Source organism: Elaeis guineensis, chromosome 8 (assembly GCF_000442705.2).
Source record: "Elaeis guineensis isolate ETL-2024a chromosome 8, EG11, whole genome shotgun sequence".
Lineage (NCBI taxonomy): Eukaryota > Viridiplantae > Streptophyta > Magnoliopsida > Arecales > Arecaceae > Elaeis > Elaeis guineensis.
In genome coordinates, this window is record NC_026000.2 from 130,205,432 (window position 1) to 130,221,526 (window position 16,095).

The window sequence follows — 16,095 nt, forward strand, 5'->3', positions numbered from 1 at the left end:
CGGAGGTCGAGTTGCTTGCGATGCACAACAGGTTTGTGTTGTTCTATCTCTTCTTTTCTTTTTCTTCTACTAGCATTTGCTGTGTACTAATGCTTGTGATATTTTGAACAAATGTACGGTTAGTAAACATCAAATGCAATCAAGATACAGTTAAAAATCTTATCTCACCATGTTCGACTCTATGATTCGTTTTGGGACCTATTGTGCTGAAATTGCACACAATGTCTCTACAAGGAAGCACAAGGAGATTGTGGAGCGGGCTGCACAAATTGACATTGTCATCACCAACAAGCTTGCAAGGCTTCGCAGCCAAGGGGATGAGGAACCAGTCTTATTAAATTTACTCATTAATTTGGTTTCTCTAAACTTTGTTTTCTATGCAGCTGAGCCCAACTAATATGAGATTAAGGCTTGATTGTTTGACTGAAGCCCATGTCTGACCAGGCCAGTCACAGAACGGCAGCCCAGGCCCACGCACGGAGCGCGCGCATGAAAATGCTGGCCCAGGCCAGGTGGTGTGCGGGCACGGCATATGTGGTCTACCACATTTTCACGGTCTACGGTTGGGCACATGGACTGAGCACCCATTTTCAAGGCATTTCTCACGGTCCACGGTGGATCGGCCCCCGTTTCTCCAGCATTTCTCACGGTCCACATGAATTCTGGTGGATCGGAGGCACGATTGAATGGTCTTCCTTTCTCCCGATTTTAATCCGACGGCTGAGGGCTTTTCTTGGTTGATTTAGGCCTAATCCTGATCATTTGTTGAGTGATTTTGGGCCATGCGATGCAGATCCGATGGTGGATTTTCTTTCTTCGATTCTACAGCGAATAAGAGTTCGATTTTGATGCGGTTTGAACCTGGATTCACCTGGTGACGAGCTCTACTTAAAGAGAGGACTTGGGAGAAGATTTAGCAGTCTGAGAGCAGTGAAAAAATAAAAAGAGGGTCCAAGAGAAGAGAAAAAATAAGAGAGACGTGAGATTCCTTTGAGAGAAAAATGAAGGTATTTTTCTTTTGTAAAAGAGAGTCCGTGTGAGCCTTTTTATTTTTCTTCTTCTTCTTCTCCAATTTTGTACTTCGTTGTGCCATAAATTATTAATAGAAGAATATTGAGGAGGTCTTGCCTGTAGACATAGGCCAATATTCAGGCCAAACCACGTAAATTTGGTGTGCTTTCTTTTCTCTTATTTTTATTGCTTGTTTATCTCACCTATTTTGTATTCTACGTTTATTCTAGTTATCTTTCCTCTACAAAATGATCTTATTTTCATTATACTTGTGTGCTGTGTGGATCGAGGTGTGCTCGATTATCCCATGGTCTGTTCTTTCAGTTTGGTATTAGAGCGCAGAAGATTCTCTTGTAGTTGGTTTGATTTGAAATAATGACAGACAAGATGACGACAACAAAATATGAGATACCAAAGTTTGATGGATCAAACTTTGCACTTTAGAAGATGAAGATGCAGGCAGTGTTGATCAAAGATGGTTGTGAAAGTGCTTTGCAAGAAAAAGAACGCAAATCACAAGAGATGACAGATGCGCAATATGAAGAGAAAGACAAGCTGGCAATGGCGAACCTCTATTTGGCGTTGGATGATTCGGTATTGTTCAATATTGAGACACTACAGAAAAAAAGGGAAATACCGACCTTTTTTTGCCGACGCTTTTGGAAAGCGTCGGCAGGTTGCGCTGACCTGCCGACGCTTTTAAAAAGCGTCGTCATTTAACGACGCTTAAAAGCGTCGTAAATCAACGCCGACGCTTTTAGCAAAAGCGTCGTTAAATTAAGAAAATACCGACGCTTTTTTACTGTATTTAACGACGCTAAAAAGCGTCGTTAGGTTAGTTTAATACCCCGCCGCGCGCCCCTGCTTTTCCTCCGCCGTGCCCTAATCTATCTCCCGTGCCCTAATCTATCTCCCGCCGCGCGCCCCTGCTTTCCCTCCGCCGACCTGTGGTAGCGCAGCCGCCGTCCGTGAGCGCCGGCACTCCGGTCTTCCTCGCCGCCGTCCGTGAGCGCCGGCACTCCTCTGAGGTACTTTTTTTTTTCTCTTTTCTTTCTTTCTTCTTTTTTTTTCCTCTGTCTCTCTTTTCCGCTCGTTTTTCTCTACTCTTTCTTTTCCTCTTTCGTTCTTTCTCTTATCCCAAGCCGTAGAGGGTTCCATCATGGGGGCTCCGAGCCACCATCGAAGCCTCCATAGTAGTATGTTGTTCGGACCAAGTACTTGCCTTCTTTGTGGACGGGGAACACAAAACAGTACTTTCGAGCCGAGTTGTCGGGGAAATACCTCACTCGAGAAAGTATGGGCACAACACCTGTAACTTTGGTTTCGGATACTTTCCCAACACTTATAAATTCTCCGTCTGGGGTCCATTGGATTCCACTTAATGTCTCCTCCTTGGATGCGCCACAGTTGATGAAGTAACCTGTGGATCATAAAACATGGGCTCAATACTAAGAATAAGGAACCAACAACAGCGTAAATTAATGTTTTGTTAATAGAAAATCTGTGGAAGTAGGATTAGGTGGATTCATATACGGTTCTTTTGGGATAATCCTTAGCCGCACATAAGAATGAAAACAATGAGAAGTAGAATTATGTTACTTCATGAATTTGACAAGATCTGCTAAAGCTTGAAACCTATGTGTATTTATTTGTTTGAAGGTGAACCAATAAATTGGTATAATAGCAATCAAAACATCCAACGGTTCTAACAATATTATGACAACAAAGAAGCCAGCTATTTGGCCAAGCAAGAGGATGACAAAGGAGTGGGACTGAACCATGTCCCGAGACCCATTGTAATCCAGCTATATAGACACTGTATATAGCTGTTTTGTGTTCGTTTCATCCATGAGCTCCCATGCCTCGCTGCTGGGTCATGGCCTCTCCAATGTAGTCCATGGCATGAAAACTACCCAACCTTGGTGGGGGCACGAAATTAACCTGATGTTGATAGATCGGAGCTCAGAGATGCCGCGGCCAGCATCATCTTCGCTCGGCAAAGGAATTCAAGTGGTGTTTAGTACGAATAGAAAGACTTTCTTATTTTAGGGTGTTTTTGATGAATATATATTATTGCAACTGCTCTAGAATTTCATAATAACATGCCTGTTTTGCATTAATTTTTTGCTGATTATTTTGGTGAATTAATCCGCAGAAAAACAGATGGAAATAAGAGATAGATGGGTATTCATTCAGAATATCTGGTTGCTTTGTGATTTTCTAGTCTAGTTGCTTATGAATTGGGAGATATAAACTCTGAAATTCAATTCATTGAAATGTATGGACTTTGAATGCAAAAGGTATGTTTTGTGATAGTAAGAAAATTTGACTGTGGTAGATATGTTTGCATTTATGTCTGAAACCTGTGTTTTGTCCTTGTTTCTCCTAGATTGATAAACTTCATTTTACCGAGCATGCTTTTCATAGTGACCTATGATGAATAGGGAAATGAAAATCTGTGTAAGTTGGAACATGATCCGAGAGTAGCCACTTCTGGCATCTTATTGATATATTAAGTCACTAATTCTTCCTTTGATAAAGAAATAAAAATATTGCAAGACTGCAGAATGGTGTCTGCAGAGCAATGCTAATCAAAATCACAACTGAAATCAACAATATCAGCAAGTATTTGTATAATATCTGTAGTCAACAAGATGATGAATGGACTGGATCTAACATTATATGAATTAACAGAAGCCTAATGTATTGACCTTTAAACGTGCCAACTTAATGCAGTCAATGGCTTGCAAAAACAGAGAATAGCAAATCCCCAAACATCTCATTATGAGTCGGATTAGTGAGTGTTCTAGCGGTGCAAGATTTGAACCAAGCTCATAGACAGGGACATTTATTTTTTTAATGGGCAGGCATTATATAGGACTGTCCTCTAGTACCATTTATTGAGCCGAAGCCAAATATTGAGCCGAGAAAGGTGCCCTGTTCATTTTATGAATTACGGTAGAAATCAAAAGTCCGTGGGACCAGTTAAAGCCATTACCCTGCGTGAGAGATGAGTGTAATCAGTGACGAGATTTAGCCTCGAGTTCAAATATACTCGGTAACTATTTACCAAACTACACTGGTTTTTCAGGGTGCTCGGCATGATGATGACTGTCTCCATGTACACAAGCACAACTTACAACAAATAAAAAATCTAATATCGAATGATGGTTGGTTCATATGTACTTGTGGAGCGAACGTATAAGTCATGATCATCTTCATCCACACCTCTCCTAAATTATCAAATATGGTAAACATGTATAGCATAAAATAAATGATATAGAGCTAGATCAATTTACAACCACACCCTCTTAGTATCTCTCTATGAGGTTCACCCAAAAATATATAGTACAATTAATTAAGGTTGTGATACATGATTGATGAATGGATAATTTCATAGTTTCATGAATCCTGATTGATTGCTTATCTGACATGTGGCGCTCGTTATGTGGCTGGACCCTGATATTATGTGGCCTACGTTATCCTTATCTTCGTGGCTGATGAAGACTAAGTATCTGGATTAAGCTGGGCCAAGTTTCTTTCTCCATTACTCCCCAAGTTAATATCAGGTATTAAATCAAGTTAATTATGAATTAATTTTAAAAAAAAAATTGCATTGCATAGAAACATAGACCCGTCTTTTGATTAATGTACATATTCTATTGTATCCGTACATTTATTTATTTTTGTACGGATAAAAGAATTATGTACATTGATCAATTGATTATCCAGTATGGACAGTTTGGACAGTTTGGAAAATGTGAGTAATTCTATAGGTCATTACCATAATCAAATGGTATGCTGAGGGTTCGGAATAAATTTTGGATGGTATTTTTCTTTTGTTCTTCCTATACGGAAGAACTAAGGGGAAATGCTGCCGAAATTTTTTTCGGCTCTTGTTGCATATCATTTGATTTTTGTAATTGACCTATAGAATTAATGCATTTTCTGAATGGGATAGGACCTTCTTTACCTATTAGTTGATGATAGCAAGCATTTACTATGTAAACTTTATGTAGCTGTTATTTTTTTGGATTTTATGAAATGACTGATATTTTTTACTCATTGCATTAATATAGATTGTATAATTTTTTTTATTTTTAGATAAATTGCAAGTTCGGTCAGTTTTATCCTACAATGGACAAAAGTTGGATAAATAAACCAAGGAATAGTAAAGAATATTTAGATGGAGTTCATGACTTCATTAAATTTGGTATGGAGAAAAGTAGTTTGAATGGAAAGATTTTATGTCCATGTCGGAAATGTGTAAATAGTTCTTCTTTAGATCCACAAAATGTTGAAGAACATTTGGTATGGAATGGTTTTTTAAGAGGTTATACCGACTGGATTTTTCATGGAGAATCTATGTTGCCATCATCATGTAACCAACCCCTGACTCATTGCGGATCCACTAGCCTAGAAGACAATTTTGCAAGAGATGATGATATAAGGGGTTTGATCACAGATGCTTTTGGATTTGATGTTCAAAATTTAGGAGAATCCAGTAGTATACAAGAAACAGTTGGGATGTTTGATGGATGTACGCATACGGAACGTATGCATGTTGAGGAGCCCATACATACATCTAATGATGAGACAGCTCGTTATCACACCTTAATGAAAGATGCAGATGAAGAATTATATCCGGGTTGTACAAAATTTTCTAAGATTTCTTTTCTTGTACATTTATTTCATATAAAATACTTGAATGGATGGTCTGGAAAGAGTTTTACCATGCTGCTCAAGTTATTAAAGGATGCATTTCCAGAAAGCACTCGTTTACCACCATCGTATTATGAAGCCAAGAAAGTAGTAAAGGAATTGGATCTTGGATACGAAAAGATTCATAGTTGTCCGAAAGATTGTATGTTATATCGGGGTGAAAACGCTAATCAAGAGTCATGCAATGTATGTGGATCTTCAAGATGGATAACACAAAAAGAAGATCGAGATGATGTACTGAATGAAGTGGATGCAACGCGGAGTAAAAAGAAACCGGCCAAGGTATTGCGTTACTTTCCTCTTATACCTAGATTGAAAAGGATTTATGCATCATCAAAAACAGCTTCATCAATGAGATGGTATCATGAAGGACGTACAAAGGATGGAATGTTGAGACATCCAGCAGATAGTCTTCAATGGAAAGCATTTGATGATAGGCATCCTGATTTTGCCTCTGATATTCCCAGTGTTAGGTTTGGCTTAGCTTCTGATGGCTTCAATCCATTTCGGACCCTGAGTTCTACCTACAGCACTTGGCCAGTCATTTTGATACCTTACAATTTGCCACCGTGGATGTGCATGAAACAATCATCACTTATCTTGTCAATGGTTATTCCAGGAGATAAGGGTCCAGGCAATGATATTGATATTTTTCTACAGCCTTTGATAGAGGAATTGAAACAGTTGTGGGAGGGTGTTGATGCATTTGATGCTTCCAACGGCCAAACATTTAAACTACGGGGCAGCTTTGTTATGGACTATTAATGATTTTCCAGCATATGCCAATTTATCTGGCTGGAGTACAAAGGGACGGGTCGCATGTCCTTGTTGTGGAGATTCAACACATTCAATTTGGTTAAAACATGGAGGTAAATTTTGTTACATGGGACATCGTCGATGGTTGGAAGCAAATCATCCGTTTCGATTTCAGAAAGATTTATTTGATGGTACTATAGAATTGGGATGTGCCCCTATTCCACCTTCTGGAACTAATGTTCATAGACAAATGGATGGCATGAATTATAGCTATGGTAAGCACTCAAAGTCCTCTAAAAAAAGAGGAAGGGATGATGTTGAAAGCTCAGTGCATGAAGGGTTACCAGAGGAAGTCAGTATCAGTACTATAGATGCAGAGTTGTTTCAAGATCCAGACAATTATTTTGAGGATGAAAATGAGGAAGACATACAGATAGCATCTACACAACAGCCAAGTAAACATTTATGGAAAAAACGAAGTATCTTTTTTGACTTACCTTATTGAAACATAATCTTATTCGGCACAATCTTGATGTCATGCATATAGAGAAGAATGTTTGCGATAATTTACTTGGAACATTTTTAACCTTGATGGAAAGAGCAAAGATAACATGAAGGCACGTCTTGATTTAAAAGAAATGGGTATCCGACAGGAACTTCATCCTAAAATGCTTGCTAATGATAGAATTTATGTACCTCCTGCATGTTACACAATGTCTGCTCGAGAAAAGGATAATTTTTTGGGGAGTTTTGAAAAGTATCAAAGTACCCGATGGATATGCATCGAATATTTCACGATGTGTGCATCTAAAGGATCGAAAACTTTCAAATCTTAAAAGTCATGATGGTCACATATTGATGCAAGATATTTTTCTAATAGCTTTAAGATCGTCATTGCCGAAATAAGTTGTTACAATTGTACTTCGATTATCGTCATTCTTTAAGGCATTATGTTCCAAAGTTATTGATCCTCGGAAACTTGATTAGTTACAATCGGATATTACAATTACACTTTGCCAGATGAAAAAGATTTTTCCTCCTGGATTTTTCACTATTATGGTACATCTGCTCATTCACCTAGCTTCAGAAGTTAAAGTTGGTGGACCGGTACATTATAGATGGATGTATCCTATTGAGAGATATTATTGCAAACCTTAAATCTTTTGATAATTTTATTAGAAATAACAGCATACTGATATTTTAATAAATATTTAATTCTTGAAGGTATCTTGTGCGTCTTAAAGATTATGTGCGAAATAGAGCCTATCCCGAAGGCTCGATTGCTGAAGCATATATTGCGGATGAATGTTTGACATTTTGTTCAAGATATCTTCAAGGTGTAGAGACTATTTTTAGTCGACCTCAACGGCATAATGACTTTGTGGAGAATGCAGAACTGTATAAGTTCTTAACTGCTGGAAAATTCTTGGGAAGAGGTGAAGGTATTGTACTTGATCAAAAATCTTTAGCACAAGCACATCGTTATGTGTTACTTCATAGTGACATAATATCTGACCATCGCAGGTTAGTATATTTAAGGAATGACATCAAAATTTAAATTTTATATTAGATATAATGTTATAAATGATATATTTATATTTTATGCAGTGAATTTTTAATTTATCAGAGACGAGCCAATCATAACATTCATCCTAATGCAAGGATTGAACATCGATGGTTGGTCGAGTTATTCCCTATGTGGCTTTCGAATCAGGTGTGATTTATATTTAATTATGGGATATATTAATTTTTGATACATATTTAATATCAGATAACTCAACTGCACTTCGTCATATCATTTTTTGTTAGGTATCAAAGATGATGGAGATAAATAATTCAGATGAACTAATAGCTCTTTCTCGAAGACCTAACAAGATTGTGAATAGATATAACGGTTTCATAATTAATGGCTTTAAATTTCATACTAGAGAACGGGAGAAATTTAGAAAAACACAGAATAGCGGTGTTATGGTGGAAGCGGATGGAAAATCCTATTATGGTGCACTTAAAGATATCTATGAGTTGGATTATTATGAAAAATTTAAAGTAGTACTGTTTAGATGTGATTGGATAGACATAAACTCACCAAGGGGTTTGAAACAAGATGCAAATGGATTTACACTTGTAAATTTTTCAAGGTTGATACACACTGGTGTGTTATTGAAGGATGACCCATTCATTTTTTCATCTCAAGCTCGTCAAGTATTTTATGTACAAGACGCAAAAGATAAAGATTGGTTTACTGTCATCAAAACAAAACCTAGAGACTTATATGATATGGGAAACCAAGTGGAGGATGATGACGATGACACTTATACACAATGTATGCCCTACAATTTTGTGCCAGCTGATGATTTAAATGCTACGACAACGTTGATTAGAACAGAATTCGAAGAAAACACTACTGCTTGATTGTTACTGGTAATAATTATTTATGATGTATATATTTTGCATTAATTATTGTGTTATTTTACTCCATATATTAACTGATTCTACCTTTTATTTATATAAATGCTAGGTGACATCATGCGTCGCAGGGGACGATATGCTGGTGTGCAGTTCCAGTTTTCACAGACAGAGGCCGGTACGTCTTCTTCAGCACAGCAGCCTGAGGCCAGTTCAGCTGCACAGCATTCTGAGCCTTGTCCTTCATCATCAGCACAGCATGATCCTCCTGTTCATCAGTCAGATGATGAGATACACGTGCAGGGTATATATTATCTTTCATGTAATTTTTATTTTATTTTATTTTATGTATATTTATGATATAGTTACTTTTATGTATTTTTTGCAGATGGATCCGGGAGAGTACGCCCCAGACGCGGACCCACAGTAGTACGAGATGTGTGGCAGATGCGTGAGGGCGAGAGGATTGTTGTGGAGTGCAATCAGCTAGGTCAGCCAATTAAGAAAGCTGCCTGCTTATTGACTTCATTTTTGGGGACTGTTGCTCGGAGGCCTCAGCTATATCCGTTGGGCTATGCAAAATGGAATGACATGCTTCCAACGTACAAAGTTGAGCTCCTCCGAGTTATAGAGGTAATGAATTGATGTTCATACTGTATATTAATTGTTAATCATTTATATAATTTATTTCATTTAACTTTTTTTTATAGAGCAAGTTTGTTCTCCCTCCATCCACTCATGATTTTGTAATGAAGTCTCTCAACCGCAAATGGAAAGAATATAGAGCACAATTGAAGAAGGACTATATGAGACAGGGTATGACAGAGGAGGAGGTTGCTAGGAATTGTCCTCCTGATGTACCACCTCATCAGTGGATGGAGTTGGTTCATTATTGGTTCTCCGAGAGGGCACAGGTATATTATCTGTTTATTATCTTTTTTTCCTAAATATTTTATAAAAATATTAATTTTTATTATATATTGTATATATAACAAGTTTTTTACTTTATTTTACAGACTTATTCTGCTATTGGTAGAGCTGCACGAGCAGCTCAGTCTGTTCCTCATACATCGGGGTCGAAGAGTTATGCACGACTCCGACAGGAGTTTGTATGTTCCTTAAACTTTCATAATTAACTTTTAATTTTTATGTTCAATATTTATATAACTAATATCATTATGTATCGTGGACCATGTCTGTATCATGATACTCATATATTTTTTTAATTATCATAACTGTTTGCTTAAAATTGAAATTATTTGTGTAGGAGGATGAGCATGGGAGGGAACCCGGACAAGTGGAGTTTTACCGGATGACTCATACTCATCAGGATGGTACTTTTGTTCGAGATGAGTCGAGAGATTTATATGTACGGCATTATTAATATTATATTTTTTGCAATGATTTAAATTTAATTTTGTTAGCTATTAATGTATAACTCTTATTTTCAAAAAAAATACAGGAGAGGGCTACATCTCTCATTGCGGAGCGTGACGACGAGTCCGCAGCATCTACGCAGTAGAGCCGTATCGAGGCCGAGGTATTCACAGAGTTGATGGGACCAGAGCGCTACGGGCCGAGTGAGGGGTTATGGAGTAGGAGTCACCCCACTCAGTTATCTGAGGTTAGTAGATATACGCAGCATACTGCAGCAGATGCTCAGGATTCACGCGTTCGCAGACTCGAGGCGGAGATACAGGAGATTAGACAGAGTCGTGCCGCTGAGATGGAGGAGATGCGACAGAGCCGTGTCGAGATGCAGGCCATGAGGGGACAGATTGATCGCCTTACATCTTTATTAGAGATGTATGGTTCATCTCAGGTAAACACATAATATTAAATATATATTTTTATATTAATTTAATGATTTATATATTTTATTATAGATATGTAAATCATGCTTTTGATATATTTTTTGTAGGCTCCTGGCATATCAGGCACCCGTCGAGATAGCGGCACGTCACGTGGAGACAACGACGACCATCCGCCTGCAGATTGATGTTATTTTATTTTTGTTGTATTTTTATATTTATTTATATTACTCTTGATTGTAATGGATGATTAGTACTTTATTTTTATTTATATAAAATATTGTCTTTTGGTTTGATTAAATTTTCTATTTCAGCTTGCTTTTGATGTGAATGATGGTGATTGTACAGGTGTGAATGTGAATGTGGTGATTGTACATGTTTATTGTATTGTACATGTTTATTGTACAGGTGTGATATGATTTCGTACAGGAATGTATTGTATTATTTTTTTTTTTTAGATAATATCTGTATTTTTTTTTCCTCTTAAAACCTTTAACGACGCTTATAAGCGTCGTTAAAATTATTTTAACGACGCTTATAAGCGTCGTTAAAGACAAAATGCCGACGCTTCGAAAAGCGTCTTGGTAGACTGTACTGTCACGCGGGGTCATTAACGACGCTTTAAAGCGTCGTTAAATTTGTCTTTTGCGACGCTTTAAAGCATCGTAAAGATTTACATTAACGACGCTTATAAGCATCGTTAAATTTTGTCTTTTGCGATGCTTTAAAGCGTCGTAAAGATTTACATTAACGATGCTTATAAGCATCGTTAAGACAAATTTAACGATGCTTTAAAGCATCGTTAATGTAAATATTAACGATGCTTTAAAGCGTCGTTAAAAAATAACGACGCTTTTAAAAAGCGTTGGCGCTATTCGTCTCCACTCTTACATAGTCGACGCTTTGCCGACGCTTTTCGAAGCGTTGTAAAGCGAAATAGCGACGCTTTAAAGCATCGTTAATGACCATTAATAGCGTCGTTAATGACCATTTTTCCTGTAGTGAGACCGGTACTACTGCGAAAGAGATTTGGAAAAAATTGAAGAACCTCTATAAAGCTAAGTCTCTGATAAATAAAATCTATTTAAGATGGCAATTAATTATACAATCTAAAGATGAAGAATGGGGCATCAGTTCAAGAGCATTTGGGTGTATTCAATTTTATTGTGAGCAAGCTTGCGGCCTTAGATGTCATAATTGATGATGAAGAGAAGACCAGCATTCTACTTTGTTCTATACTGGAGTCTTGGGATAATCTTATCATAAACTTGAGTCATGTTGAAATCCTTAAGATGGAGTCAGTTGTTGCATCATTGTTTACAGAAGAGATGAGATGGAAATCTAGCCAAGGAAGCTCTTCAAAAAAGGCCATGGTAGTACGGGACAGGCCTTTTGAAAGGGAACGTGGTGATTGAGGGAAGATAAGATCTAAATCCAAGGGCAAGAAGAAGGTAAAATGCTGGAATTGTGGAAAAACAGGGCACGTAAAGAAAGATTGTCAGGCTAAAAGAGTTGATACAAAATCTGAATCGAAAAACTTCTAAGACAATGTAGCAGAAAGTGAAACTGGTTCAGCTACTTCAGATGACAGAAATGCATTGACAGTATTGGAAAGATCTAAGCTCGCACGTTATTGGATTTCAGATTTGGGGGCATCTTTTCACATGACTCCTTTTAGAGAGTGGTTTCATACATACAAATCATTGGATGAAAGAGTTATCTATTTGGATAACAATACAACTTGTCCTATGATTGAAGTGGGATGTTCGGATCAAAATATTTGATGGTATAGTTCGGACAGTTTCTAATGTACGGCGTATTCCTGTACTGTGCAAGAGTCTACTGTCACTTGCAAAGTTTCGTAAGCAAGGCTTAAAGTTTATCAGAGAGAAAGATCAATTGAAAGTGTCCAAAGGATATTTGGTAGTGATAAAGAGAGTACAAATAGGTAGTCTTTATAAATTGGTGGATAAGACTCAAGTGGGAGAGACGGTAGTAGCAAGTTCAAAGATGGTGTCTTTGATGGTTTGGAATCGACGTTTGAGACATATGAGTGAGCGTGGGCTACAATTATTATCAAATAAAAAATTTCTTCCGGGGTTCAAGTCAGCGCCACTGAAATTTTGTGAAGATTACATCAACGGTAAATAAAGAAGGATCTCTTTCTCTTTATCACAGTAGTAGAGTAAGAAATTTTTGAGCTAATCCACTCAGATACTTGGGAGTCGCCTGATAGATCATTTGGTGGATGTTCCTACTTCATCTTCTTCGTTGATGACTATTTTCGAAAGGCTTGGATATATATTCTGAAGCAAAAATCTGATATTTTTGAAATCTTTAAGAAATTTAAGGTTCTGATAGAAAATAAAAAAGATTAAAAAATTAAATACCTTCATTTTGATAATGAAGGAGAATATTGCTTCAAGGAGTTTGATGAGTTTTATAGTGAGCATAAAATTCGACGATAGCTTACGACTCTTGGGATACCATAGTAAAATAGTGTGGTAGAGAGGTTTAATAGAACACTCATAGAAAGGGTCCATAGTATGATGAGCACTGCAAAATTTGATAAGAGATTTTGGGCAGAGGCTGCATATACGGCTTGTTACTTGATCAATCGAGCACTGACAAATTTCTTTGGGTTGGAAATTCCAGAAGAACTTTGGAGCGGCAAGCCAGTAAATTATTTCTATTTTTGTGTCTTTGGTTGTGATGCATATATGTGGATTCTAAAAGAAAAGAGGACAAAATTGGATAGGAACTCTTGGAGTGCATCTTTTTTGGCTATGCTAAAGGAGTAAAAGGGTATCGGTTGTGGGACCTTACTACCCATAAGATCGTTGTTAGCCGAGATATTGTTTTCAATGAAGAATCTTTTCAAGGCACCAAAGAAAAGTAAGATGATGAAGCCATTACTTCTGTTGAGTTCTTTGATGCAAGTGATGAGATGCAAGTAGAGCAAGCACAGGAGAACGATGAGATAGTTGATGATGGATCAGGTGCGAAGTCTCTGCAATCATTTGATGATGCTATCTCACTGGAAGAGCCACCAATGGAGTCTGAGTGGCCTAGGAGGATGATTAGACCTCCTGTCAGGTATGATGACTATGTCACTTTTTTCATTCTTTCTGCTAACCATATTTATGCTTATATTGCTTTGGTGGAGGAGGATGAGCCAACTTCATACAAAGAAACATGTGAGTCCACCAATGCTGAAAAGTGGCATTGTGCTATAGAGGAGGAGATGGAGTCACTTCGAAAAAATAAAATATGGGAGCTTGTAGTTCTACCAGAGGAAAGGAGTTTAATCGGATGTCGATGGGTCTATAAGGTGAAGAAGGATATAGATGAAAATTTGCAGAGGTTCAAAGCATGTTTGGTGGTGAAGGGTTATGGTCAGAAGTCAGGAATTGATTTTGATGAGATCTTCTCACCAGTGATTCGTCTTACTACTATTTGGGTTATTTTGGCGATCGCGGCAGTCATAGATTTGGAACTCGAGTAGATAGATGTAAAGATGGCTTTCTTGCATGGTAACTTGGAGGAGGAGATTTATATGGTGTAATCTGAAGGTTTTGTTGAAAAAGACAAAGAGGAGTTGATTTATCGACGGAACAAATCATTATACGGTCTCAAACAGGCATCAAGGTGTTGGTACAAATGATTTGATTTTTTCATTATAAATTTGAGATTTGATCGACTGGAGGTAGATTATTGTGCATATTTCTATGATTATGATGATGGAAGCTTCTGTCTCTTGTTATTATATGTCGATGATATAGTGATCGCAGAAAATAATAGGAGTTGGATATCAGATCTGAAAGCTCAATTGGCTGGAGAGTTCGAGATGAAGGGCTTAGGAGCCGTGAACCAAATACTCGAGATGAAAGTGCTACAGGAAAGAAAGGATAGGAAGATCTGGCTTTCACAAAAGGGATATGTGGAGAAAGTTCTGCAGCACTTCAATATGCAAAATGCAAAGCTGGTGTTTACTTCATTTCCTATTCAGTTGAAACTATTAGCAGAGCAATCACCCAGTATAGAAGCAAAAAAGGCTGACATAGCCCGGGTATCATATTCATCAGTAGTAGGGAGCCTTCTGTTTACTATGGTATGCACAAGACCAGACATTGCACAAGCAGTGAGAGTTATGAGCCGGTATATAGCAAATCTAGGTAGCGATCATTGGACAGTAGTAAAGTGGATCCTCTGGTATCTGAGGGAGACTACTAATCATTCACTTTGTTATGGTTCAGCAGGTTTGGAGTGCATTGGATATGTTGATTCTGATTTTGCAAGTGATCAAGACAAGAAGAGATCTACCATAGGCTATGTGTTTTCCATGGGCGGTGGTGCTATTAGCTAGGAGTCTAAGCTTCAGTCAGCGATGGCATTGTTAATGACAGAGGCAGAGTATATTGCAGTGGCACACACATGCAAAGAAGCTATCTAGCTCAAGAAGCTTCTTAGAGACTTCAAGGTGAAGCAAGATATGATGAGGGTGAATTGTGATAGTCAAAGTACATTGCACTTAACGAAAAATTTGATGTTTTACTCTCGGACGAAGCATATTGACATTCGCTATCACTTTGTAAGAGATGTGATTGATGATGGTCTAGTCTCATTACTAAAAATTTATACAGATGCAAATCCAGCAGATATGTTGACAAAGCCGGTGGCTTAGAAGAAAGTTCAATTGGAGCAAAGCTTCTTTCGGTCTTGGAGCTACGTGAGAAGTGGAAGGTTGGCAAGGCCTCCTGGGATGATATTCTCGTGAGTTCGGCATATGTCTTCAAGTGGGAGAATTGTTTGATTGAAGCCCATGTCTGACCAAGCCCAGCCCAGACCCACGCACGGAGCACGCACGCGAAAATGCTGGCCCAAGCCCTGGCGGTGTGCGGGCATGGCGTATGCGGTCTACCATGTTTTCATGGTCTATGGTTGGGTGTGTGGATCGAGCACCCATTTTCAAGGCATTTCTCGTGGTCCACAGTGGACCGACGCCCGTTTCTCCAATATTTCTCACAGTCCATGCAAATTTTGGTGGACTGGAGGCACGATCGAATGGTCCTCCTTTCTTCCGATTTTGATCCGATGGCTGAGGGTTTTTCTCAGTTGATTTAGGCCTGATCCTAATCATTTTTTGGGTGATTTTGGGCCGTGTGATGCAGATCCGATAGTGGATTTTTTTTCTTCGATTCTATAGTGAATAGGAGTCCGATTTTGATGTGGTTTAGACTTGAATTCACCTGATGATGAGCTCTATTTGAAGGGAGGACTTGGGAGAAGGTTTAGCAGTCTGAGAGCAGTGAAAAAAAATAAAAAGAGGGTTCAAGAGAAGAGAAAAAATATGAGAGACGTGAGATTCCTTTGAGAGAAAAATAAAAGT

At 38.1% G+C, this 16,095-nt stretch overlaps 1 protein-coding gene across 1 annotated transcript; it reads left to right on the top strand.

Annotated features, from left to right (window-relative positions):
- The first annotated feature begins 4,479 nt into the window (after positions 1-4,479).
- LOC140851260 (uncharacterized) lies at positions 4,480-9,803 on the top strand. The gene is made up of 3 exons (XM_073242843.1): positions 4,480-4,580; positions 9,008-9,199; positions 9,284-9,803. Exons 2-3 carry the CDS (start codon positions 9,016-9,018, stop codon positions 9,538-9,540), a joined length of 441 nt encoding a protein of 146 aa, XP_073098944.1. The 5' UTR covers positions 4,480-4,580; positions 9,008-9,015; the 3' UTR covers positions 9,541-9,803.
- The last annotated feature ends 6,292 nt before the right edge of the window (positions 9,804-16,095 follow it).